The 25538-nt window shown below is 39.1% G+C and overlaps 1 protein-coding gene and 1 long non-coding RNA gene across 3 annotated transcripts in view; one reads left to right on the plus strand and one right to left on the minus strand.

Annotated features, from left to right (window-relative positions):
* Positions 1-2411, minus strand: part of LOC122558155 — a 300586-nt gene extending 298175 nt beyond the window's left edge. For both annotated transcript variants that reach the window (XR_006314055.1, XR_006314054.1), the window contains exon 1: positions 2246-2411. This is a non-coding gene — a long non-coding RNA (uncharacterized LOC122558155). The remainder of the gene's footprint in view (positions 1-2245) is intronic.
* A 93-nt stretch (positions 2412-2504) lies between these two features.
* Positions 2505-25538, plus strand: part of pik3r1 (phosphoinositide-3-kinase, regulatory subunit 1 (alpha)) — a 76606-nt gene continuing 53572 nt past the window's right edge. Inside the window, exons 1-2 of the mRNA XM_043706432.1 lie at positions 2505-2588; positions 5088-5775. Coding sequence (XP_043562367.1) covers positions 5445-5775 — 331 coding nt within the window. The 5' untranslated portion in view covers positions 2505-2588; positions 5088-5444. The remainder of the gene's footprint in view (positions 2589-5087; positions 5776-25538) is intronic.

Genomic DNA, 25538 nt, shown 5'->3' on the forward strand with positions numbered 1-25538 from the left:
GACATGGGTTAGGCAATTCTGGTCTCCTCCCTATCGGAAAGATGTTGTGAAACTTGAAAGGGTTCAGAAAAGATTTACAAAGATGTTGCCAGGGTTGGAAGATTTGAGCTATAGGGAGAGGCTGTACAGCTGGGGCTGTTTACCCTGGAGCGTTGGAGACTGAGGGGTGACCTTATAGAGGTTTACAAAATTATGAGGGGCATGGATAGAATAAATTGACCAAGTCTTTTCCCTGGGTTCAGGGAGTCCAGAACTAGAGGGCATAGGTTTAGGGTGAGAGGGGAACGATATAAAAGAGACCTAAGGGGAAACTTTTTTACACAAAGGGTGGTACGTGTATGGAATGAGCTGCCAGAGGATGTGGTGGAGGCTGGTACAATTGCAACATTTAAGACACATTTGGATGGGTATATGAATAGGAAGGGTTTGGAGGGATATGGGCCGGGTGCTGGCAGGTGGGACTAGATTGGGTTGGGATATCTGGTCGGCGTGGACAGGTTGGACGGAAGGGTCCGTTTCTATACTGTACATCTCTATGACTCTATGGAAGGCTCCTTTGGGGCCTTGGATGATGGTGAGGGAGGAGGTGTGGGCGCAGGTTTTGCAATCCCTGCCGTGGCAGGGGAGGGTGCCAGTACGGGAGGGTGGTTTGTTGGGGGGCGTGGACCTGACCAGGTAGTCATGGAGGGAATGGTCTTTGCGGAAAGCGGAAAGGGGTGGGTGGAAGTGCAGGAAGGTTATGCTGGAGCCATATACAAAGTTGATTGGCACACAACTAGAGTATTGTGTGCAATTCTGGAATCCACATTATTGGAGAGATGTGACTGTGCTGGAGAGGGTGTAGAGGAATTTTACCAGAATGTTGTCTATGGGCTGGAAAGTTTTAGTGATGAAGAGAGATTGGTAGATTAGGGTTATTTTCCTTGGAATAGAAGAGACTGAGTGGGGACCTAATTGAGATACAGTATATAAAATTATGAGGGGTATAGATTAGATAGAACCATTCCACTTGGTGAAGGAATCAATGACCAGGGGCATAGATTTAAGGTAAGCTGGACGTTTAGAGGGGATGTGAGGATTTTTTTTTCTCCCAGAGGGTGATAGGAACTGGAACTCTCTCTATGTAAGGATGGTAGAGGCAAAAACCCTCTCAATATTTACAAAATATTTAGATGCATATTTGAGATGCCAAGGCATACAAGGCTATGGACCAAGTGCTGGAAAATAAAGCAAAGAACTGCAAATGCAGGAGACCTGAAACAAAAACAAAAACAAAAATTGCCGGCAAAACTGAGCAGATCTGGCAGCATCCGTGGATAGAAAAAGTTAGTTTCGAGTCTGGCAATTGTTCATCGGAACTACTGAAAATGGGATTTGAATAGTTAGGTGTTTTTTTTGACTGGCACAGACTCGATAGGCTGAAGGGCCTTTTTCTGTGCTGTAAGCCTCTGAAATTATCTCTGATGGGGCAGCACAATGGCTCAGTGGTTAGCACTGCTGCCTCACAGCGGCAGGGACCCAGGTTTGATTCCAGCCAGAGGCTGTTTGGAGTTTGCACATTCTCCCTGTGGGTTTCCTTCGGGTGCTCCGGTTTCCGCCCACAATCCAAAGATGTGCAGGTTAGCTGAATTGGCTATGCTAAATTGCCCGTAGTGTTCAGGGAGGTGTACGTTAGGTGCATTAGTCAGGGGTAGGTATGTAGGGCAAGGGAATGGGTCTGGGTGGGATACTCTTCAGAGGGTCGGTGTAGACTTGTGGCCCCAACGGGCCTGTTCCCACGTTGTAGGGATTGTAATTCTATCAGCACTGCCATGGAGGACTCCGCGACTGCTGTTCAGTCCTAAAAAAAAATCCACTCATATTTTTAAAAAAAGTTTCTAAACGCTCAACGCAGTCTTCAGCTCTTCCCTCGGTATTCTCCCCAAACTGCCCGAGGGATCACACCTTTTTGAAGTGCTGTGGAATAGTTTGCCACCCTAAAGGCACTGTATAAATCTAGAATGCGGTTGTCAAAAAGCAGAACCGCAGAGTCTTGGGAGCTTTCCATCAAGTGTGTCACAATTGCAAGGGGCCCCTGAAGAAATAATATGGGGGGGGGAAAGAAACTAAAATTAAAGCACATATATCATTAAACTTATTAGCATAAGGTACATATTTATGGTTTGCACAAAGTACACTCGTTTTCTCGATTGTAATAAATAGATCGCAAATGATATTGAGAGAAAAAAATGTAATGAGTTCTTACATGCCGGAACAGTGAACAACCACTTCTTGCCAACATTGCAGCTGCAAGAATTGAGCACGGGTTCTTAGTTTTTTTTTGGGGGGGGTAACTAGGGCTGGAAGGTCGGTGGAGACGGTGATTGACAGCGCAATGTGCTGCTATCGTCACGACATTGACCAACCGGCGACGAGCGAAGCGGAAGGGAGGGCGTGTTTCTCGGAACAATACTGACTCTTGAGTTTGAGGAGGAGCGGCTCGAGGCCATTAGTGACTGTGGAGTGGGGAGCGACTGGAGAGAGTAGCGCGCTCGCGCGAGAAAGAGGGCACGAGCTGGTACTGGGGGCTTCGAGAAAGTTTGAATCCGGTAAGCGGCGGTTATTTGAAGCGGGGCAGGAGGGAAGGTGGTGACAGTTACAGAGAGCACGGCTCGAGCCGGGCCGGCCGGTCTGGAAATGGGAGGGAAAGGGAAAGAGGGTGCGCGGCCTGCCCGCCTGCCTGGCACTCCTCGCTGTCTGCGGGCTCTGCTCACCACCTCTGGGCAACTGACTCGAGCAGCGGGGGTGGAAGTGCGGCCTGACCGGACGTCCGTCTCCTCTGTCAGACTTCGGCTTTGGTTTAAAGCGTTTTTTTTTTGTGAACGGAGCTAGAGCTGCTGGCTCTCGGCTACAAGAGGGAAGGGGGCAAATTATAGGGAAGGTTGATCGCCCGAATTGAGTGAATCGAAGAATTGAAAAGAAAATAGTGATAACTGTGCAGTGTTTCTCCCCACCACCCACCGTTTTGTTCTTCATAAACGGTTTAATGATGTTTTATTGTCCCTGATTGAGGAGCTAAAACCGACACCGACTAACCTTCGATTATCTATTCGGATGCATTAGTTGCGTTGGTGCACTTTTCAATGGTTGTTTATTTTTGGAAGAAATTGTAACGGAAAAGAAACCTTGAGAGCCTCTCAGAGCATATGCTGACCACGTATCGATAATAATGCAGTCCATATGGATTGTTCTGCGACGTTTCAAATTACTGTACCCTTAACTTGAAGGGTTTCTCCTTAAACTTATTTTATTTTCAGAAGAAATATTGATGCAGTAGTACATTTTAAACACTTTTTTTCTTGAGATGCAGAAAAAACCTTTTGATCTCCTCAGTTGTGGAGGTGAAGATTTGAATTTATTTCCTTTTGAAACAATATACACAGGTCCAGTTATAATTGACTTTGGATTGAACGAATCTTCGATGCTGTATTGAGCCTTGTATACTAATTAACAAAACGCCGAACCCATTTTGCACTTGTTTACTTTTTATGAACAGGGTTTGGAAAAAATCTTTTGCTCTGATCTGAAGAGTTTTTTTTTCAGAAATTTACAACACATTGAATTTGAGCTTCACTACAAGTAATCAAATCCACATGGTCTGGAAGACATTTGCCTTTTTTGCTAAACTTCTATTTCCAGGTTGCAGTTTCCCTTTTAGCTCTTTGAAAATGCTAACATTTATTGTAAGATAACCTATCATCTTACATTGTAGTGCACTCATTTATCATGCACCCACTTAACAAAATGAATAGTTTGAATTTAATTTCATCATTCTAATCTAACATTGCTGAAGAGTTAAATCTTGCAGCTCAATCACAGTAGTATTTTAGATTGGCATTATTCTTTCTTTCTGTTTAACTCGTGAATGATCATAATTATCAAGTTTATTGTTTTTCTTGCATGGTTGATCACCTTACTACAGCTGTAAACGCTCTCCAGCTTGGTGATTTCTTTTTGGAGTAAGATCTGTCTGGCAGGTTGAGATATGCTGAGCTCCCATTTAGCTCCAACTACATTACTGCAGGAATGGTAGGAGCTTAAGACACAATCACTATACCTGCTCCATTTCTCTCTTTAGTAATAAGACCATAAGACATAGGAGCGGAAGTAAGGCCATTCGGCCCATCGAGTCCACTCCGCTATTCAATCATGGCTGGGCATTTCAACTCCACTTGCCCGCATTCTCCCCATAGCCCTTAATTCCTTGTGACATCAAGAATTTATCAATTTCTTCATGCAAAATTACTTTGGAACAGCTGTTGCATTAAGGTTTGACACCATTTATCTCCGTCTAACTCAAGTTACAATATTTCAATCTTGGTAATTTCAAACCGTTATTAACTAGTTCCTGTTGCAATGTATATGCTTGCTAGTATCTCCATGTCAGTTTGTTCCTTTTTACGTAACTGGCTAACTTTGCTGATGTGTTGAAAGTTGGACCTATGATAAATGCATTGATAAGATTGTGAATCGGAACAAATTTGACTTGTATAAGCACAAACAGAAATTGCTGGCAAAACTCAGTCGGTCTGGTAGAATCTGTGGAACGAAAGCAGATTTAACATTTTGAGTCTGATGCTTCTGATATAATCTTCCCACAGATGTTGCCTCAACACCAGAGTTTTGCCAGCAATTTGTTTTTGTTTCAGGTCTTCAGCATCCACAGTTCTTTGTTTTACTGACCAGTATAAATCAAAAAGTGTGGCGCTGGAAAAGCACAGCAGGTCAGGCAGTATCCGAGGAGCAGGAGTGTTGACATTTCAGTCATAAACTCTTCATCGGGAATAAGCCCTGAAGGCCTTATGCTGAAAATGTTGACTCCTGCTCCTCGGATGTTGCCTGACCTGCTGTGCTTGTCCAGCGCCACACTTGGACTCTGATCTCCAGCATCTGCAGTCTTCACTTTTTCTCCTGACTGGTATAAATGTAGATCTATTACTGCAGTCTGGATAAGGATTCATTGTGATCTATTGTCAAATTGGCAGCACTGTTGTAATAAATGTTGCTTTTAAATTGCTTGTAATATAATTTTTTTTCTTTTTTTTTAGGTTTGGACTACTTGCAAAGACCAATGATAGTTTGTAGTTGACTGATGGATATGCTGTGGATGAGGCGCCAGAAATGTGTTAATTACTCAGCAGTGGAATTGTACTTTGATTTTAGAATGTGCTGACAAAATCAAGAAGAGCACAAGTCCTTATTGCTTATTTTGTAGAGTGATATTGCATTTTTTTTTTGAAGGAAATGGTACAAAGACTTACATTTTTTTTAACCAAGTGAGCACTGTTCACAGTTGACAGTACCTTATGTGAAACATTCGCTTGACACTTTTTTTTAAATTTGCCTGCTGAACATATAAGACTGAAATTCTATTTGCATGTTTTGCATCTACAACAACAGAGAAAATGAGTGCTGATGGATATCAATATAGAGCTCTATATGAATACAAAAAGGAGCGAGAAGAGGATATTGATCTACATTGTGGTGATATACTGATTGTCACTAAAAATACTCTGTTAGCCCTGGGTTTCAGCGAGGGAGATGAGGCAAGACCAGATGAGATTGGCTGGCTCACTGGCTTAAATGAAACAACGCAGGAAAGGGGAGATTTCCCTGGAACTTATGTCGAGTTTCATGGTTTCCGGAAAATTTCGCCACCAACACCCAAGCCACGACCACCTCGACCACTACCTGTGGCTCCAAATCCATCGAGATCAGAAGATTCTGACCAACAAGGTCAGTCAGTTCAGTTATCTTCAGAATGAGAATCTAGGAGTGATGGCGAAGTCACCTAATATGAGCATTTCTTAACTCTGTGCAATACTATCTTTTTAATGGATTGATTGCAAAACTTAATTTCCTGTACTCATCTAATAAACCGAAGAAATAATTCAGGAACTATTCACTAATGTTATAAAATATGGTTCTCGTAAAACAACAACTTATGCTTGCACGATAATATATTACATTAATTTCTTAGATGAGAGATGTCTAAATTAGAAGATGTTTAGTTCTGGTGTGCAATTGCGTGGATATCATTAGATGCCTTGGACTTGATTCAGGTTTTATAGTCATAAGCGTTATATTTGGATCTGTGTTAACTTTCTTGGCATTCATGCATGAATGGAGACTTTCAGGCAAGTGTCTCTAAATAGAGAATTAGAACAGGTGCATTGATTATTTTTGTCTTCATCTCCTACCATTTCTGCAATTAAAATAGTCCAGTCACTTGGATAATAAACCACTGACTTTGTTCACTCCGTGCAGAATGGAGCAATGTAATTCCACAATAGACATTCTAGGTGAAATAGATTGCACCAGAAAAGACAGTTTGTCACTTTGAAAAAATTGCTATCATATCCAGAGTTGCATCCCTTTAACTTCTCTGGAATTTTTACAATTAATATGTCACATGATTGAAAACCTTTTGGTTTTTTAGCCTTTTCTTGCTTGCATAACCGGATTCTGCACAACTGAGCTAGTTAACTACAGTTGGACTATTACCTGGTGTTGTGATTTTTTTAAAAATAATTCCGCAGAAACAGACTGTTCCTTCTGATTAGTTTTCTTTCTAAATCTACCATCAGAGCTAACTCTCCACTGCTTCCCCCACCCCAAAAAAACACTCTAGTTTCTCCTTAATATATTCATGTTGTTTGCTTCAGTTGCTCCATGTTGTAGCAATTTTCACTTTGTTGTGCTCTCTTTGGATGAGGATGTTCTTCTGAATTCATATCAGTTTTCGTCTCATTGCTTGAATGATGTGGTGGCACTGGAGGCAGTGGTGGCACTGGAGGCAGTTCATCAGATTGATTACGTAGATGAAATGACTGTGCAAGGTACAGTTGAATACCTTGGGCTTGTACTCGAGTTCAGTAGAGGGGAGGTCTGATTTGAGGTGTATGAAATGCTAAAGGGGTTTGCTGTGGTGAACGTTGAACAGATTTACCTCTTTATGGGCAGTCTTGAGCACAAGGTCATAGGAGGAAGGTTCATAACAGGCGAGGTGAAACTACTTCACTTGCAGGGTTGTGAATCTGTGGAACTCGCTACTCCAGATTGCAGTAGTGACAGAATCTATCAGCAGATACAAAAAAGAAATAGATACTTTCCTGATGGGGGGGAAAAAATGGGTTAAAGGGCTATGGGGAGCAGGCAGAACAATGGAGTTGAGACTGGAATAAGATCATGATAAATAGTGGAGTGGGCTCAAAGGGTTGAATTGCCTACTAATTCTCCTAACTTCTGTATTCCTACATTCCTTACATTGATCAATCATTATACTTCCTCACAGGAGAAATTGTTTTCAGAATCCACACTATCAAAAACCTTCTGTAATCCTTTAAAGATCTATTATGTAACTCTTTTTATGGAAGTAGTGACCCAGCCTGTTGATCCTTTTCCATGTAATACTCTTGAATGGAATTTAACTAGGATTCAGTGGACATTTAGCATAAATTTCCTATTTTTTTAAAATTGAGAAATTAGCTCTGAAACTATTAATGCTCTAAAAAGATCCAGATTAATTGTGAGCCACCAGTGACTTATTTCGTTGCTCTTCTTGACTGATCAGTGAATCATAATGAGATACAATTTTTGACACTGTTATATGCTGCATTTTAATCACTTTAATATCTGTTTCGTAGCTAACCTGAAGAAGTAACCTTCAGAACCATTTTTAAGGTGTTCATTGCAATCATCTTCATCCACGTTGATTTCAGACTGTGTATTAGGAAGGTAGAAATTCAAGGAAAAGGTGTTACTAAATAATTAAACTTTTAGAGCATCAGTTCAAGATTATGTACAACTTAAATAATGTTAGTGCTTTTAATGTAACGAGGCATCCCAAAGCACTTCACAGGAGCCTTAATTTAAAAAGGAGACTTTGACTCTCACTTGGCGATATTGTCTGATTACCAAATATTTGGTCAAAGCAATAGATTTTAAAGTGTCATAAATAGCAAAGTGAGTTAGAGATACTGGGGCCTAAGCAACTGAAGGCACAGTCACTAATAAAGAAGTAATTCAAATTGGGGGTGCACAGCAAGCCAGAATTGAGGTAAGGAGAGGGCTCCGGTTTCTAGGGATAAGATCATTGAATTAAAGCCCAGGTGAGAATTTTAAAATTGATGTTTGTAGATCCCTGAACATGGGAGCAGTTCTTCACGTTAGAGCTTGGATAGCAGAGTTTTGGATAATTTGTGTTTTATGGAGGGCAGAAAACAGCTAGGAGTGAATTGGAACAAGTTGAATCTAAAAGTAATGAAGGCATGGTTGAGGGTTTCAGTAACAGGTGAGCTGAACCAGCTAAATTCCGTGATCATACAGAATTGAAGATGGGCAATGTTATTGATGCCCAAAGTACTAGGTCAGAAGCTCATCTCCAGATAAAGCGTGAAATCAAGATTTATGCAAAGATGAGCATAATCTCAAATTGTTGCCAAAGAGAGTGTGTGTTGGCATCAACTGAGAAATAAAGCTTGGAGCTGGGACTTTAACCAGTGTCTTCAGTGTTCCAAGTTTTAAGTGTGGCCCAAATATTTCCGATAAGTCATTGAGGCTCTGTACTTTTGCCTGATTTGAATATTTGTCGAGAGTGGTACTGGAAAAGCACAGCCGGTCAAGCAGCATCTGAGGAGCAGGAGAATTGATGTTTCGGGCATAAGCCCTTCATCCTGATTTGAATACTTGCCAATGGTATGAAATACTAGGCAATGTTGTTTAATTTTGTTGAATCGGCTTTACTAATCACTGTCTTAACCCCTATTGCTAGTTATAGATTACTGATACTGTTGCTATGTGGCCTGGTCTAGAATTGGTACTTTTTTTTTGAGTGCTCCTTTTTGGGGCATCATAAACCTAATCTAATCAGTAGTCTCATCTGTGTTCTAGATTACTTGTATTAGGAGGCAAGTAATTAGCTGGCTTCTAATTGTCACTCACTAATTTAATTGGAGAAATGAGGGCTTGACTTGAGTTTGAGCCTGTGAATTTCTCGTTGTGTTTACTGTACAGTGTTTTAAGTCCATCCAATGTTGGGTCATCCAGAATAATTGACTGTTGTTAAGTTACAAGACCAAAGAAATTACAAGTGTTCTCCATCTTGAAGTCTGTCATAAGACTCTCATTAATGGGATTTGTAAATGAAGGAACTTGCTCAAATTGTGCTACTGGTCTTGACTTTTTTTTTGTATTAACGCAGTCACTTGCATTCGCCAAGAGTACTATTGTAACTGCATTATTCAGTCTTCTAAAATGCTTTCCTTCCAAACCTGTTTGTCCCCTTTCCCTTGAGTATCAAGAAGGAAACGGGGTAAATAATGCTGCAATGAGGGAGGAAGAGGAATTGTAAGCAAATGGGATCAGGAGAGGGAAGTGGTTAACTGGAGGGAAGTAGGAAGGAGAAGGGTAGCAAACAGGAAGTGAAGAGTTGAAAAGAAGCGAAGTATTAAGTGTAATATTTAGTGTGTGTAGAAAGGAATTTTGGGCTACTTGGGTTGAAAGTGGCAGTAGGTTTTTTAAGTGCAAGTTTTAAACACAACACCTTGGGAACATACCCATCCTTATTAAAACTTTGCTGTGTGATACTGATTTTTTAATTTCATATTTTTTTTTAAAGCAACGCATCAGGAGTGCTGAGTGAAAGATCACTGCTCAGGAATCAGTTCATATTACTGTATCTTGCTTTCAAAGACACTTTATATTGCAGCCACAAGAGGAGATTTTATGGAAAATGTCAGACTTTGCTTAAAGAAATAAGTTTAAGACCAAGGCTGATAGGAGGAAAGAAAGGCCTAGACACTTCGGCTAAGAATTCTAGATTTTGGAGCTTTTGTAAATGAAGGCATGGTCACCTGTGGTAGAGCTGTTAAAATGCAGGACCTTGAGGCTACAAATATTGGCATGCATTCTCTGGGGAATGAGGGCGAGGCCATGGAGGACTTCTAAAACTGGCATGAAAAGTTTTAAAATTGACTCATGACTATTCATAATGCAAGTCAGCAGGTGTGCAGATGACTGGGATGGTGCAAGTTGGAATACTTGCTACAGAGATAACCTCTCTCGCCATTCCTGAAATTGAGCCAGAACTTTTTTCTTGTATCTATCACAAAGGGAAAGTCGGGTCTCGGTTTGGGGTTGTTTTCTTCTGAAAGATGGAACCTCCACACTACAGTATCACTTGATACTGCTGGGAACCATCTTAGATTATAAGGTTCAGATCCTTGAGTAGGACATATATTAATTTGATTACCTTTTAGTCTCCAGGTGAGAGCACTACTAAGGGTGCAGAAAGCAAGATGGTCTACTGTACTATTATTTTTATCTTGCTTCATGTCAAATTTGGATTTTTTATTTTGTAAAATTAATTAATACTGTGACTACACTGGCGCCACCTCCAAGTTCCCTTGTAACTCTGTCACCATCCTAACTTCATGCTGTGTCAAAATAGGCAAAAGTGAGGACTGCAGATGCTGGAAACCAAAATTTAAATCATAGTGGTGCTGGAAAAGCACAGCAGGTTGGGCAGCATCCGAGGAGCAGGATTTTCCTGCTCAAATGCTGTCTGACCTGCTGTGCTTTTCCAGCACCACTATGATCTAAGTGCTGTGTCAAAATAGTTGAACTTCCTTCCTAACAAAGGTATCAGTACACCTGAGACTGCAAGCTAACTCCACCAACCTCAGGTAATTAGGGATGGGCGGTAAATGCTGACTAAGCCAGCAACACCTGCATCCCATTAACTACTTAAAAGTAAAACTCAGTGCAAATATATTTTAATAACACTTAACTCAACTGTTTTGGATGGCTTTGTGTATTTTTTTTTTGCTACTACTATTTTGCTACATCTTGTCATCCTCCATTCACTCCCTGGCACACTTTTTCCTTTTGGTCCCATTATCAAATGCTGCTGCGCAAGGTAAATACACCATGGGTTGAATGCTTCCTATAGTTGAGCAGTGTTTCTAATCTCTATTTTAAGAGTAGATGTTGCTGCTGTGCCAATTTATTTTTCTTTGTTGAAATCCACCTTTTCTCTTTGCCACTTCCCAATTTTTCTTTCAGGCTTTTGTAGGGCATTTTCAGTTTATGGATTGAATTACAACTTATGACAATGTGCAAGGTGGCAGGTGTACAGCTAGCTAGATACCCCTTTCAACTAACTATTTAGAGTTGGGATCCAGCTCTCAAAAATCTAAAGATTTCCATTTTGGTCTCCAATTGGCAAATGATTTCTCTGGATTAGAGTGGTGCTGGAAAAGTACAGCAGTTCAGGCAGGCTTCTCGGATGCTGTCTGAACTGCTGTGCTTTTCCAGAACCACTCTAATCCAGAATCTGGTTTCCAGCATCTGCAGTCATTGTTTTTACCTAAAATGATCTCACCCCACTCACCCCACTCACCCCGTTTTGTTCCATTATGTAAGCATTCTATTGCATAATTTTGAGACATAACTGCTTTTGGCAGAAGAAAACTATATTTCTCCAGTTTAAGAAAAGAGTTCATGCATTTGTAAGGTATATACTGCTTAATTTTCTTCATCTAAAACTTTGAAAGGGCAATTCTTCAATGACCAGCTTCAGGTCTAGACAAGTCTCTACAGATGCAAAGTAATATTGCTATCATTTAAGTCTGTATATGTAGTTTAGAGATGTTGATATGCTTTACAAAGTACATGCGTATATTTTATAACCCTTTCTAATAGGAATGGTGATATATCTGAGGTCATTTATTTTAGATTGAAACATTAACAAATCTAGAAAGATTTCATTTGAAGACTAAGATTTTTCATAGTGATTTAGATTAGATTAGATTAGATTACTTAGTGTGGAAACAGGCCCTTCGGCCCAACAAGTCCACACCGCCCCGCCGAAGCGCAACCCACCCATACCCCTGCGTTTACCCCTTACTTAACACTATGGGCGATTTAGCATGGCCAATTTACCTGACCTGCACATCTTTGGACTGTGGGAGGAAACCGGAGCACCCGGAGGAAACCCACGCAGACATGGGGAGAACGTGCAAACTCCACACAGTCAGTCGCCTGAGGCGGGAATTGAACCAGGGTCTCTGGCGCTGTGAGGCAGCAGTGCTAACCACTGTGCCACCCATAAAGTTCAGTTCAAATGTTTGCAAAATACTGTTTCATACCTATTATTTCATACTGCATAAGTACTTTTTATTCATTTGCAGATTTGCAAAGTTTGCTTTTTATATATGATTTTGACTTTTGCCCATTTGAAAATATCAGACCTACAAGAAATTGTATTAAACATGATACAAGGAATCTTGTCAGTAGATGTGGATTTCAGTAGATGTCAGTAGATTTCCTCTTAGGCGAATCTAAAAGCAGGGGTTCCTATTTTAAAAGTTGCCCATTTTAAAATGGGTGTGGTGAATTTTTATTTTGGAGTTGTCTTTGGGGCGCACTCAAAGGTGGTGAAAGCAAGAATTCTTGACTATTTTAAGGCAGAGGATAGTTCTTTATTGTATTGAGCAAAGATTTGATAGGTCCTCAGGGATAGGCAGGAATGTGACTCAGGTTACAGTTGGATCATTTCTGATCTTGTGAAATGGCAGAGCTTATAGCTATCTATCTTTTTGTTTGAAGTGTTTATTGAAATATAGATATTTGCAAAGGCCATTTGTGCTTGTATGGTATTGGTTTCTGAAAGAGCTAATCCATTTAGCTTCAGTGCTTTTGCATTTTTCCTCCATAGCTCTTTTTTTGTGAAAACACAAAAGATCTATAAAGTGGAGACTTTATTCAGTATGTCATTTCTCTGCTAGCCAAAGAATTATGTAGAGTCATAGAGCATGGTCCATGCTGATCAGGTTTCCTAAACTAAACTAGTCCCATATGCCTGCATTTGGCTCATAACCCTTTAACTCTTTTTTTTTTCTATTTATATATCTTTAACCCTTGATTTTGTTAAGTTCTTTCCTCTGTATGAATTTATAGCTTTTTCCTTTTCTTGTATAATCTGTTATTCTGTTATCAACTAGTATGAATTAAATATAGCTTATCAAGCCAGATTTCTGTCTGGGATCTGACACATCCAGTATTACCATCAGCTAGGATCATAACAGTCCTGCCAAATATTTTAAACCTATGCCCACTCCTTGCTAAGGGAAATAAGTCTGTCCCGTCCACTTTATCTGAAACCTAAGTAATTTTGCAAACTCCAATTAAATTTCCCCAGCCTCAGTAGTTTGAAGCAAAATGGCCTCAGTCTTTCCCCATGGCTAAAATTCTGTAGTCATCGCAATATCCTGCTTTTTCAGTGTCCTTTCTAATACAGTCACATCCTTCCTGCAATTGGTGACTGGAACTGCATGCTGCATTCTAACTATAGCCTAAATAGTTTGTTATAAAAGTCTAACCATAGTTTTCCTGCTATTACAATCCATCTTGATTTTCCTGTTTGCTGTCTTACTACTTGTCTACTTGACCTGTTATCTTTTTACAGACCTGTGAGCATGCACCTCAAAGTCCCGGTGTTCCACTATCAGCAACAAATGCATTCCCTTGCATTTTTCTGGATTGCATTCATTTTATCACTTCTTACCTGACTAGTGTATCAGATCTTTTTGGTTTTCTACCTCTCGACCAACCATACAGACCATTTTTTTTTCAGTATCATCCACATAGTTAACTGCACTCCACTATTGTAGTGTTGATAACTCTTATAAATTTCGCAGTGATTCTCTTACCCTTCCCTTACTCTACCCTTCGCGTTCTTCCTAAAAAGTAGTACCTAAAATTGTGGACTTTGTTACCTAGGCTTGGAGATTTGTGAATGTTTAGCAAGAATTCCCTTTTTATGTACTCAGTATCCTTATTTGCAAGGCAAATATCTATCATATTCTTCCTTCTAAAGAATACCATGTTATTTTACTTCACCTACTCCAACCATGTCATGAGTTTTCTTTAGAAGTTCACTTCTGCTTGTATTATCTACCTCATTTGTTTAGTGAGTTTTAAAATGATTCCCCTATTTATGAAATGCTTTCTTTTGTCTTATTAAAAGCACTTTAACTGTAAAATCCTCTTGGCCTTCTCTGGTCCAGTAATTTGAATCCCTCAAGTGTTTTAAAATTTCAGTCTGGTCAGCTTCCATTGTACACTGATAGCTTAAATTATTTTTCTCTAGTGAGGGTGTCTAAAAATGTTCACAGTATTCTTTGGCGTCTGTTCCATGTCTTTGCTGTTGTACTCTGTTCCCTAATTAAGAAATAGAAAATGCAACAAGCCTTTTTATGACTTTATCTATCTGTTGTAATACAAAGAACTGTGTATTTCGGAGCCCACACACCCTTTTAGTGTTTTTTTTCCCCATTTAAGTTTATACTCCTTTTTTTTTCTGACCTTTATGCCAAAAAGGTCATTAAGCTACTGAAGATGGCTGCACCTAGTACATTATCCTGCGGAACTCTTGCAATTGAGGTGGCTGGCCTCCAACAACCTCAAACATATTCTTTTATGTTTGCTATGACTCCAGCTAGAGAGTTTTCCCCATTTCTCATTAACTCCAATGTTACTAAGGCAGCATGATGCCTCACAGTTGAATTCTGCTTTGATGTTGTATACGGCCGGTTGGCATTAGAGTCCCCTCTAAGCAGAGGGGGTATTGCTTAAGTAGCCCACTGTTGCTCCGAATTTGTATCATCTTATATACTTATTTTGGGATATTTTTCTTTATCACAAAAGTGATAATTCTCTGGGTTTTGGATTAATTGATGGAGGTAATTAGCATATTTTAACATGTTAAAAAAGGATTGTGACAAGGGACAAATTGTAGGTGTTTCTAGATGGAATAATTAAGATGAATCTTATTCTGTTTGCCTATATTTACCTCCTGATTTAGAACAGAAGTGGATGGAACACTGACCTAACGCTTCGCACTTTGAAGAATAATATCATTCTTCTTGATTGTTCTATGGTATATTTAGTCCTTTAATCTACCAGTTAATATACTTTTTTAAAAAAAAGTTAAATGTTACATAATGCAGCAATTGAATTTGAGCAAATCTGCTCGAGCATCATTGCTCTGGAGTCCTTGAATGTATTTTAAATACTGTGGCCTTGAGTGGGTGGTATCATGAAACCTGTTTTACAAGTGATCAGTATGTTTACACGAAAAAATTCTCCTTAACATTTAACTTAATGTTAAAGGAAATGTTGACGTGGTAACTGGCAGGTGTGAAGTTGAATATATTTTTCCATATTGTCACATCCATTTTAATTGTATGTAAAGTGGAAATTCCTTTTGGCAAAACTGATTTTTAGTGTTTGTGTAAATGAGCTTTGATTAAATTAATTTGTGCAAATTGTTTGGTCTTCGGTCAATGTGGGAGAAAAATAGGACCAAGTTCAATATCGCTTTGGTGGGATAGAACAGTTCCACTCTTAAGTTTGTCAGAGTTTATCTTGCTAGAAATATGCTAACTCAGCAACTAGTATTGTTTGTCTAAATAACAATTTTCTCAACTGTTTTTTTTAATATTAAATATGACATTGTTTCTTCTGTACCTGCTGAAAATAGCTCCTCTTGGCATAATTTTTTTTTTCAATACTATACTTCATGCATATGAAGATTTGTGGCCAATCCAATAAAGTTGAATATTTCAGTGGATTGGAAAGAGCTTCTTAGTCAATGGATGCTTTCATTTGTGTGGCCCAGTTTTTAAAAAACATCTTAAGAATTGAACGAGCAAAATGTGTGAGCATCATACAAAGAGGCCATTCAGCCCAATAGATCTGCACCATCTGAACATCCCACTCTATCCTTGTAACACTGCATTTACCATGGCCAGTCCACTTAACCTGCACATCTTTGGACTGTGGGAAGAAACCCACACAACTGTGGAGAATGTCGCCTGAGGCCAGAATTGAATCCAGGTCCCTAGCACTGAGGTAGCAATGCTAACCGCTGTGCCACCCTTTCAGGATCATCTGAGTTTAAGCTGTTAGTTGTTACTTTGTTTCATTGCTAATACCTTGCATGTTAACATTTGTACTATAAAATTGTATTGATGTAAAAAGCAGCATACTGAAGTTTGTCTGACACTTGTCAGGACAGAATTGCAGGAATACCAAATCTCAACAATTTATACTGTAGTTGGAGGGGTTTGGCAAGTATACTCTAGCAGAAATGTTGTAATGGAGAATGCATCAAGAATTAACTGCCAAACTTTGCTTTACTTCAAACCAAGCAAGTTGACTGGTCATAACATTGCCATGGATACAAAGAATGGTTGTCCCCAGGCTTCAGTTTGGTAGGAAAAAGTGCAATATTTCTCTATTGCAAAGGATTGTGTGCTATGTATGAATACATAGCTTCCGACATGCATATTTAATTTAAATCTCTTCAGCCTTTTGTCTTCCTCTTGCAACATCTTTCAATTTAATAGCTGTCTGCTTCTAGTATTCAAACATTGGAATTCCATATTTAATTTAGTCTTCCTATTGAATCTTAAATTTCCCTATTTACTATTATAGAAGTTTATGAAGTCATGAGGGGCATAGATAAGGTGAATAGCAAAGGCCTTTTTCCTAGGGTAGGGGAATTTAAAACCTAGGGAACATATTTAAGTGAGGGGAGAGATTTAAAAGGGACCTGAGGGGCAACCTTTTCACACACCAGGTGGTTCATATGTGAATGAACTGCCCAAGGAAGTGGTGGATGCAGGTACAGTTACAACATTTAAAAGACATTTGGATAGGTATGTGAATAGGAAAGTTTTAGCGATGTGGGGCTAGTTAAATTTGGGAAACTTGGTTTGCATGGATAAGTTGAACCAAAGAGTCTGTTTGTTTCTGTGTTGTCTGACTCTATTACTCTATCAATAGCTGTTGAATGCATTATAGATAGTCTGTACTTGAAATTATTGTGCTGTTTTAATGGAGAAGGCAGAGAATATTGTTTGCCATCACTGTAGCTCAGCACTGAATGTCTAACAAAGTGCCCATTGGAGCTATTAAGCATGAAATTTAATGGGTGAGTCTTTTTTTATACGGCAAAGTTCTAAACTCCTTTCCCTGATCGGAACTTAGAATGAAAACAAAAGCTAATTACTCAAATTTTTGTAACAGGGGAATACAGATGAATTCCTTAGATTGCTGCTTTTTGAATTAAGTTGCAGTAATCCTTAGATTTTTTTGTTTAAATTGTGTCTTATTATCCCACTATCTTTGCCACACTTTTCTATTTGACTCTTCAACTTAAAATGGTGTATTTCACTCTGATGCTCAAAGGCTCAATGTCTCTTCAATTTTGAAGAAATTAACCTTTCAGATTCAACATTACTGCTGTCACTTTTTTAAAATTAAAGCCACTGAATTTCCTGTGATGATGCTCATGTTACAAATGAGAGGTGAGGCCATAAAATAAATTTCACTTCTAGTAATCCAGACCTCCAGTCAGTTGTTCTGGGGATACTGGTTGGAATTCTACAATGATAGGTGATAAAATTTGATTTTCATTTTAAAAAACTGAATTAATAGTTGGACTAATGGCAATTGTCACAGTTGTCATCTGTTGTAAAAACCCATCTGGTTGACTTATGTCCTTTTTTTGTAAGAAGAAATTCTGCCATGCTTACTTGGTCTCACTACATGTGCCTACAGATCCACAGGAATGTGATTTGACTTTTAAATTCCCTCCCTCCCCGAATGTCAGTGAAAATGTACGAGTAACTGGTGTTGTGATGAGCTTGCCAATGGTGAGTCTGATTAAAGTAGATAACAATGACTGCCTTTAAAATTTAATGACAATTTATGTAACAAAAGCAGTTCAGTTTGTCAAGAATGCTGCTTCAGTGTATATTATGTACTCCATAACTAGTCTCTATCCAAATTTTCTTCAGTCTCTTGAGTAAAGTGTGTAGTCACTGATCCAACTTTGAAAGACTTAATTTGCCTCGAGGGATATTAGGATAATTTTCTGGTACCCTAATTGTTGGTAAAATTAACTGTTGCCTGCACTATGGTGTAGATTGACTGTTGATCATAATCCTGTGGATATTGGCAACTTGTATTTCAGAGTGGATATATTTTCACTTGAAAGAGATTTTTTTAAAAAAACAAGTTGTTTTGATTTGGAAAAGGGAATCTTTAAAAATTCAAATCAGAGCCCAGTGTCATTTGGGAAAGTTTCTTTTTGTTTTATCTCTACAGTCTCATTGATCTTGAAACTGCAGTTGTAGGCAAACATCAGCATTTGTTGTTGCTGATGCATAAAACTGGCAAGAACAGCAACTCATGCCATATATGTGTGTATGTATAGTTAAAGATGGAAACCTGGTAATTGCCATTAGTCATAGTTTGCTCCTCCTCCATAGGGTACATAACTGCAGTTTTCACAAATATACAACACAAATAGTGAATTGATGTGAGTTCTTAAATTGTTTCTGGGATTTGGGCATCAGTGGCAAGACCAGTATTGCAGTTGTTAATTGTCTGAGAAAGTGAAGTACCACCTTTTTAAACTGCACATACACCCACTGTTCTGTTAAGGGAGTTCCAGGATTTTGACTTGTGACAATGAAGGAGTGATGTTATAATTTCAAGTCAGGTTGGTCACCATTCAAGTGGTGGTGTCCCTCTTTCCTGTTCTTGCTCTTTTGGGTTGTAGAAACTTTGAGTTTGAAATGTGCTTGTAAATCAGTGCTTTGCATACTATATCACAGGATTTCCCTGTTGTACATATTTTGGGTTATGCAAAAGTGCTTTGCATTGTTAATTTTAATTTCCATGAAATTTGTTAACTGTATGCATTTTTTGAGCTGATACTGTATTACTGCTGTAATTGGATATATCTACAGTGTAGAAACAGATCCGCCAATCCAACCAGTGCAGACCAAAACACCAAACTAAACTAATCCCACCTGCCTGCTCCCGGCCAATATTCCTCCAAACCTTTCCTATTCATGTACATATCCAAATGTCTATTAAGCATTTGTAAGCGTACCCACATCCACCACTTCTTCAGGAAGTTCATTCCACACACGAACCACCCTCCTCTTTTTTTAAAAAAGCAATGGCCCTAAGTCCTTTTTTTAAAATCTATCTTCTCTCACCTTATTGTGTCCCCGTGTCTTGAAATCCCCCACCCTAGGGAAAGATACCTGCCATTAACTCTGCCCCTCTTTGAGTTTATAAACCTCTGTAAGGTCACCCCTCAACTTCCTATGCTCCAGTGAGACAAGGTCCCAGCCAATCCAGCCTCTCCTTTTTATTAAGCAAACCCTCCATTCCTGTTAACCTCCTGGTAAATCTCTTAACCCTCTCCAGTTTAATAATGTCCTTCCTATAAAGGGGCGACCAGAACTGGACAGTACTCCAGCAGATACCTGCATGTGGATTTTTGTAGCTCCCCTTTCTGGTTGAATAAAGAAGTCTGATTTATCGCAGTTAATTAAGTCAAACTGTTTGTTACTTAAACATTACCTCATTTTATTTGAACTGCCAAACCCTTGAGTATGCAGTGGACATAAAGTCCAGGAAAGGTTGAGGGAGAAGGCTAATACTTGATGTTCTTCCAAACTAGATCATATTTCTTAACTTTATGCACAGCTGAATTTCAGTACAGATTTCAGGAAATTCTTGTTGCTGAATAGGCAGACTATTGTTGAATCTTAAGTTAAGCCTCTTAAAGTATTGTACCCAAGTCCTGGCACCAAACTTCAGAAAGGGGCTAAAAAATGTTGAAGAGATTTTAGATTGTTGTTCTCCTACCTTCTCCATAATTCCGCACATTTTCTCACTAAATAACCAACCAATGACCCTCAAATGCATCAACTGAACTTAACCTCCCATCATGCTTTCAGGAGTGCATTTAGAACTCTAACTAATCATGTGATAAAGTTTGTTCTTATCTCCATTTGTTTCTTTTACAAATACTTAAAACTGTCCCCTCCTAGTTGTTCATTTTTTAAAATATTCGTTCATGGGATGTGGGTTTTCCTGGCTAGACTGGCATTTATTGCCCGTCTCTAGTTGTCTAGTGGGCAGTTGAGTCAACCACATTGGGTCTGGAGTCACATGTAGGCCAGACCAGGTAAGGATGGTAGTTTCCCTCCCTAAGGGGCATTAGTGAACTAATGAGTTCATGGTCATCATTGACTCTTTATTCCAAACTCTTTATTGAACTCCAATTCCACCATCTATCCTGGTGGGATTCAAACCCAGGACCCCAGAACATTACCTGGTTTTCTGGATTAACCGTCCAGTGATAAAACCACTAGGCCATTGCCTTCCTATTCAATCTAAGTAGGAACTATTTCCTACAATTCCCAGAGCTGGGCTGAGAAGTGGCCGATGGAGTTCAACTGAATAAATGTGAAGTGATTCATTTTGGAATGTCTAATTTGAATGCTGAATACAGGGTTAAAGACACAATTCTTGGCACTATAGAGCGGGATCTTTGGGTCCATGTACACCCCTTCTAGTTGATAAGGTTGTTAAGAAGCCGTATGGTGTTTTAACTTTCATTAACAGGGGAATTGAGTTTGAGTGGCGAGGTTTTGCTGCAGCTCTATAAAACCCTTGTTCGACTACACTTGGGATATTGTGCCAGTTCTGGTCACTGCATTATGGGAAGGATGTAGAGAGGGTGCAGAGAAGATTTACCAGGATTATGCCTGGATAGAGGGCTTCTCCTATGAAGAGAGGTTGAGTGAGCTGGGGCTTTTCACTCTGGAGAGAAGAAGGAAGAGATGTGACTTGATAGAGGTGTACAAGATAACCAGAGACTTTTCCCCAGGGCAGAAATGGCTTTCACGAGGTGTCATAATTTTAAGGTGGTTGGAGGAAGGTATAGGGGAGATGTCAGAGATTCTTTATGCAGAGAGTAGTGAGTGCATGGCATGCACTGCCAGTGGTGGTTGTAGAGTCAGAGACATTAGGCACATTAGAGACATTAAGCCTTAGCTGGACAAGCACATGGACAGCAACAAATTTAGATGTAGGTTAGGTTGATATTAGATTGTGCCAAACATTTATCTTAATGTTGTGGGCAGAAGGGCCTGTACTGTTCGATGTTCTTATCCAGTCTGTCTATGCCCCTTATTTTGAAAACTTTTATTGAGCCTCCTTTTTCTCCAGTAAGCAGTCATAATATCTCCTTGATTTTGATTCATGACTGAAGTAGTGTTTTCCTAGAACTATTCTCACTAACTTCTATGCACTCACATCCTTTGTGGTGCTTAGAACTTTACACAATAATCCAGCTGAAGTTTAATATGCATTTTACATATATTCTTTATAACCTCCTGGTCTTGTATTTAATGTGAGGCTTAAATGATGTAACTTTAATTAGTCTGTCTACCTGTCCAACCATTTTTAATGACCTATACATATACACTCAGGTTTCTGTGCTCCTGCACATAATTTACAATAGTATCCTTTTATACTGTGTCTCCATGTTCATTGTTTTGTATCACCTCTCGCTCCTCCATATCTGCCACCGATGTTCTACACTTATCCTTTCAAACCTTACTCCACCCCCAAAAATGTTCATTAATCATTTATTCTCTTTCCTATCCCTCAGCTAACTTTGTATCCATATTGCTGTTGCCCTTTTTATTTTGTGACCTGTAACTTTTCTCAAGTGTGGCACTGTATTGGATGTCACTTGAAAGTTTTCTCAGCATTTTCCTCATCAGCTTTCTCTGTTACCTCTCGTTAAAGAAACTCCAAGCTCTTTAAAGCATGACTTTCTCTTAATCCATTCTGACTCTTGGGAGTCAATCTACGTTTTCCCATGTGTCTATTAATTTATTCTTGAATAACTGTTTCTGGAAGCCTGCCGACAGACAAAGTTGAACTGATTTGTAATGCTGAACTGGTCTTCACTGCCTTTTTGAACAAGGGTTTGCAATTCTCTAATCTTCTGTCACCACCTCTGAACCCAGGGAAAATTGAAAGGTAATTGCCAGTGGCCTGCAATTTCCACTTTTGTTTCCTTCAATATCCTGAAATCATCTCATTTGGTCCAGGTGCCTTATGAACTTTAAGCAACAGTTTATCCAGTAACGAGGGAATCGACGTTTCGGGCATAAGCCCTTCTTCAGGGCTTATGCCCGAAACGTCGATTCTCCTGTTCCCTGGATGCTGCCTGACCTGCTGCGCTTTTCCAGCAACACATTTTCAGCTCTGATCTCCAGCATCTGCAGACCTCACTTTCTCCTCAAAGTTTATCCAGTAACACCACCTTATTGTTATACCCTTCTAGTGACTGAGTTTCCTCCTTTCTCACTGTGGTCTGGTAGTGCTGTTTGCCTCTTCTTGTCAATCATCTTTTTGTTACCTAATTGTGCTGTCTCTTTTTTTACTACCCTTTTAGTACTGATGGGCTCATAGAAGACGTTGGGATTTCCCTTTGTGTTAGGTAGCAGTCTTTTCATAATCTGTTTTGCTTTTCACTTCTCTAAACCTCAATACTCCACTTGTTTCTCACCTGCCCTGTTATAAGCACATTTTTTTTCATTTTCTTGCTATCCAGAGACCTCTGGATTTTTATCCCTTTTTTTTCCCCTTAGTTTGGGCACAAAGTATATGATCCAAATAATCTCCTGTTTTGAAGGTAGTCTATTGTTCAGCTGCTATTTATACCATCAATCTTTTTGGTTTCATTCTATTTGGTCCAGCTGTCTTGCCCTATTGAAGTCTGCTGTCAACCAGTGAACATTCTTGTTGTGAATTAACCAATGTCACTTTCTGTCATCAATGATTGCTGCCCTCTAAATGTTCCCCCACTCGCTCTTGATATATTTGGCCCTATTAATTTCTAGAATCCATTCTAGCAGTGCCTCCTTTTACAAATGCTGTTCAAATTCATGGCTCCCAGGTGCTGTGAGGCAGCAGTGTTTGTCACCGTGTCACTAGTCAACCCCACTCTATCTTTCTCATTAACTAGTGATCTCTATTATACAAAGCATGTAATTTACACTGTTCTTCCTTATCTGTATCTAAATTGACCCTGAGCCCCCTGAAACCTCCCTTTTTTTTTCTCCAGTATTAAAACACTTAACCAAAATGGTCACTTTTCCTTTCTGTTCCTGTCTTTTCTGAATACTTTGTAACTGAGAATGTTTAATACTTGGATCTGTCTTTTCCTAAAGTTATTCCCCACAACATCATAAACTCTGAAAGCAATGTGTGCCTATAAGTGCCCAATCTTAATACTATAATCCAATTTAGCCTTTTTTTTTTGCTTACTCGAACTCTGCCTGTTAATATACTATTGTGTTTTACTGATTTGTGTCCGTCTCCACACTTGTGCATCCAGCCTTTACTTTGTGTTCTCCTAGTTCTTGCTACTGCTGAATTACCTTAAAACCTCTAGTGCTACACAAGAAACTCAACACTGACTCTGATCAGAGGCAATATGTTCAGTTTGTCAAGATGCCATCCCTCCCATTGTCTGTCTCAGTAATCCTAAAGCCCACCTTCCTGTACCATTACTGTGATGGTGTAGTGCACCTTGCAACCCAGAAACCCCTGCCACCTCAAAGAACAAAGACAGCAGACACATGGAGTGTGAAACATTGAAGAAGACCTATAGATTACTTGTATTCTTTTTTAATCTATTTAATTAGGTTAAAAAGAAACAGTTATGAAGAAAGGCAAGCAATTGATACTAGTCCAAAAGGTTCAGAATCAGTGCTGAATGGCTTCCTATACCATAATAATTCTGTGATAAGGAAAACGTTACTGATAGTTATGTATGCTACTCAGGTCAGTGGCTTCAGAAGAATAGGTGACCTGAATGGCATCATGTAACTGACTGCATGGGGCTATGAATGTCATGCAGCCTTGTAGTATTTTAATCAGCAGTAGTTATGAGGAAAAATAGGATGCGCAAGACTAACTGAATTGCTCTTCAAAAGGTACAGACTTGATGGGACATATTGCAACTTATGCTGTAGAACTTCCTAACTATTTTGTTTTTTTTATACATTTACAAGACTGATTGAACTGTTGAAGCCCCTTTTGTTTTTTGCCCACTGCTATTTAGGAATTTCTGAAGGCTGATATCAGTTTTGACAATTCTTGTCGTGATTGTATTGATCATGATTGTATTTGCTGACAAAATTTTAAGATTTAAGTTTTTTTTGGCAAAGTTTCTTCCAGTTTGAAAGGGACTTGGATAATTATTTGAAGAGGAAAAATATAAAAGAATTTAGTAACATACCCAATGTCACATCATTACAGTGAAGACATCTAGTACTGATAAGGTCAGCAAACTGGGCCCCTCTTGTGTTGTAAATGTTCTGCTTCTGTTTGGTAACTTAAGTGCAAATTTACAATTCTTACGAAGTCCATTATCATTAGTCTTAAGTCCCTACTACTGGTCAGAACACATTCCTGTCCTGGAAGTGAAACTTGTCATGTCCAAACAGGTTGATTTAAAAAAAATATTTTTTACAGAAGGTTGTTGGTGTACTGTACTTTTTAATATTTTGCAAATAATTTGGATAAACGGCTGAAGTCATGGGTGATAATTGCAATTTTGGTATGTTATGTATTTCAGCTTTGTTCTTTAATTTACCTTTATAGTCTTATTTACTTTGCTTTCAGACAGAGGAAGTAGTTGGCTAGAATAGAGGAATACTTGGTGCCAAACAAATGGCTCTGGAAATAAAATAAAGCAAAATGGCATACAGCTATTAAATAAGATTCTGTTGCTCGTTTCCTTAGCAAGAAATTTGAAACATTACATTGGAATAAGAAATGAGAAGTTTTATCCCTGCTGTAAGAACTTTGCACTGGTAATTTATTTTGGATTTTTAATATTTTGGTTAGCCTTCAAAATATCACTGTATATACTATCACGGTATATACTAATGAAAATCCTGCTAACTCAGGATTTGATCTCTATTTACAGTATGCATGGTACCAAGAAGCTGGCGAAAACCCACTTGCTTTTGACATGTGGTCATTTGACCTGTTTGTACAATAAATTCTTGTAAAAAGCAGATGAAATGCAGTGAGACAATGCTTTTGTTCCAATTTTAACGTAACAATACTTTTCTAAACAGTTAGATTTGTGGTTCCTTAGCAAGAAAGATTTAACTTGAGGAGAAAGTGAGGTCTGCAAATGCTGGAGATCAGAGCTGAAAATGTGTTGCTGGAAAAGCACAGCAGGTCAGGCAGTATCCAGGGAACAGGAGAATCGACGTTTCGGGCATAAGCCTGAAGAAGGGCTTATGCCCGAAACATCGATTCTCCTGTTCCCTGGATGCTGCCTGACCTGCTGCACTTTTCCAGCAGCACAAGATTTAACTTAAGTCTGATGTCAATTTGATTTGGAAGCAAAATGAACTGTTTTTCTTCTCCTCCTGTAGTGAAGTAAATACATATTAATCTAAAAAGCCAATTTTAGCCAGGAACGTGTCAAAAATTATTTTATAACCTCATCTGATTGCAGTCATTGGATTAGAGAATAAATGACCATAATGAGAATGTTCTGCAACTTTTGCTGTAAGAGTAATTAG

The sequence above is a fragment of the Chiloscyllium plagiosum genome, chromosome 2 (genome assembly GCF_004010195.1).
Source record: "Chiloscyllium plagiosum isolate BGI_BamShark_2017 chromosome 2, ASM401019v2, whole genome shotgun sequence".
In the NCBI taxonomy this organism is placed as follows: domain Eukaryota; kingdom Metazoa; phylum Chordata; class Chondrichthyes; order Orectolobiformes; family Hemiscylliidae; genus Chiloscyllium; species Chiloscyllium plagiosum.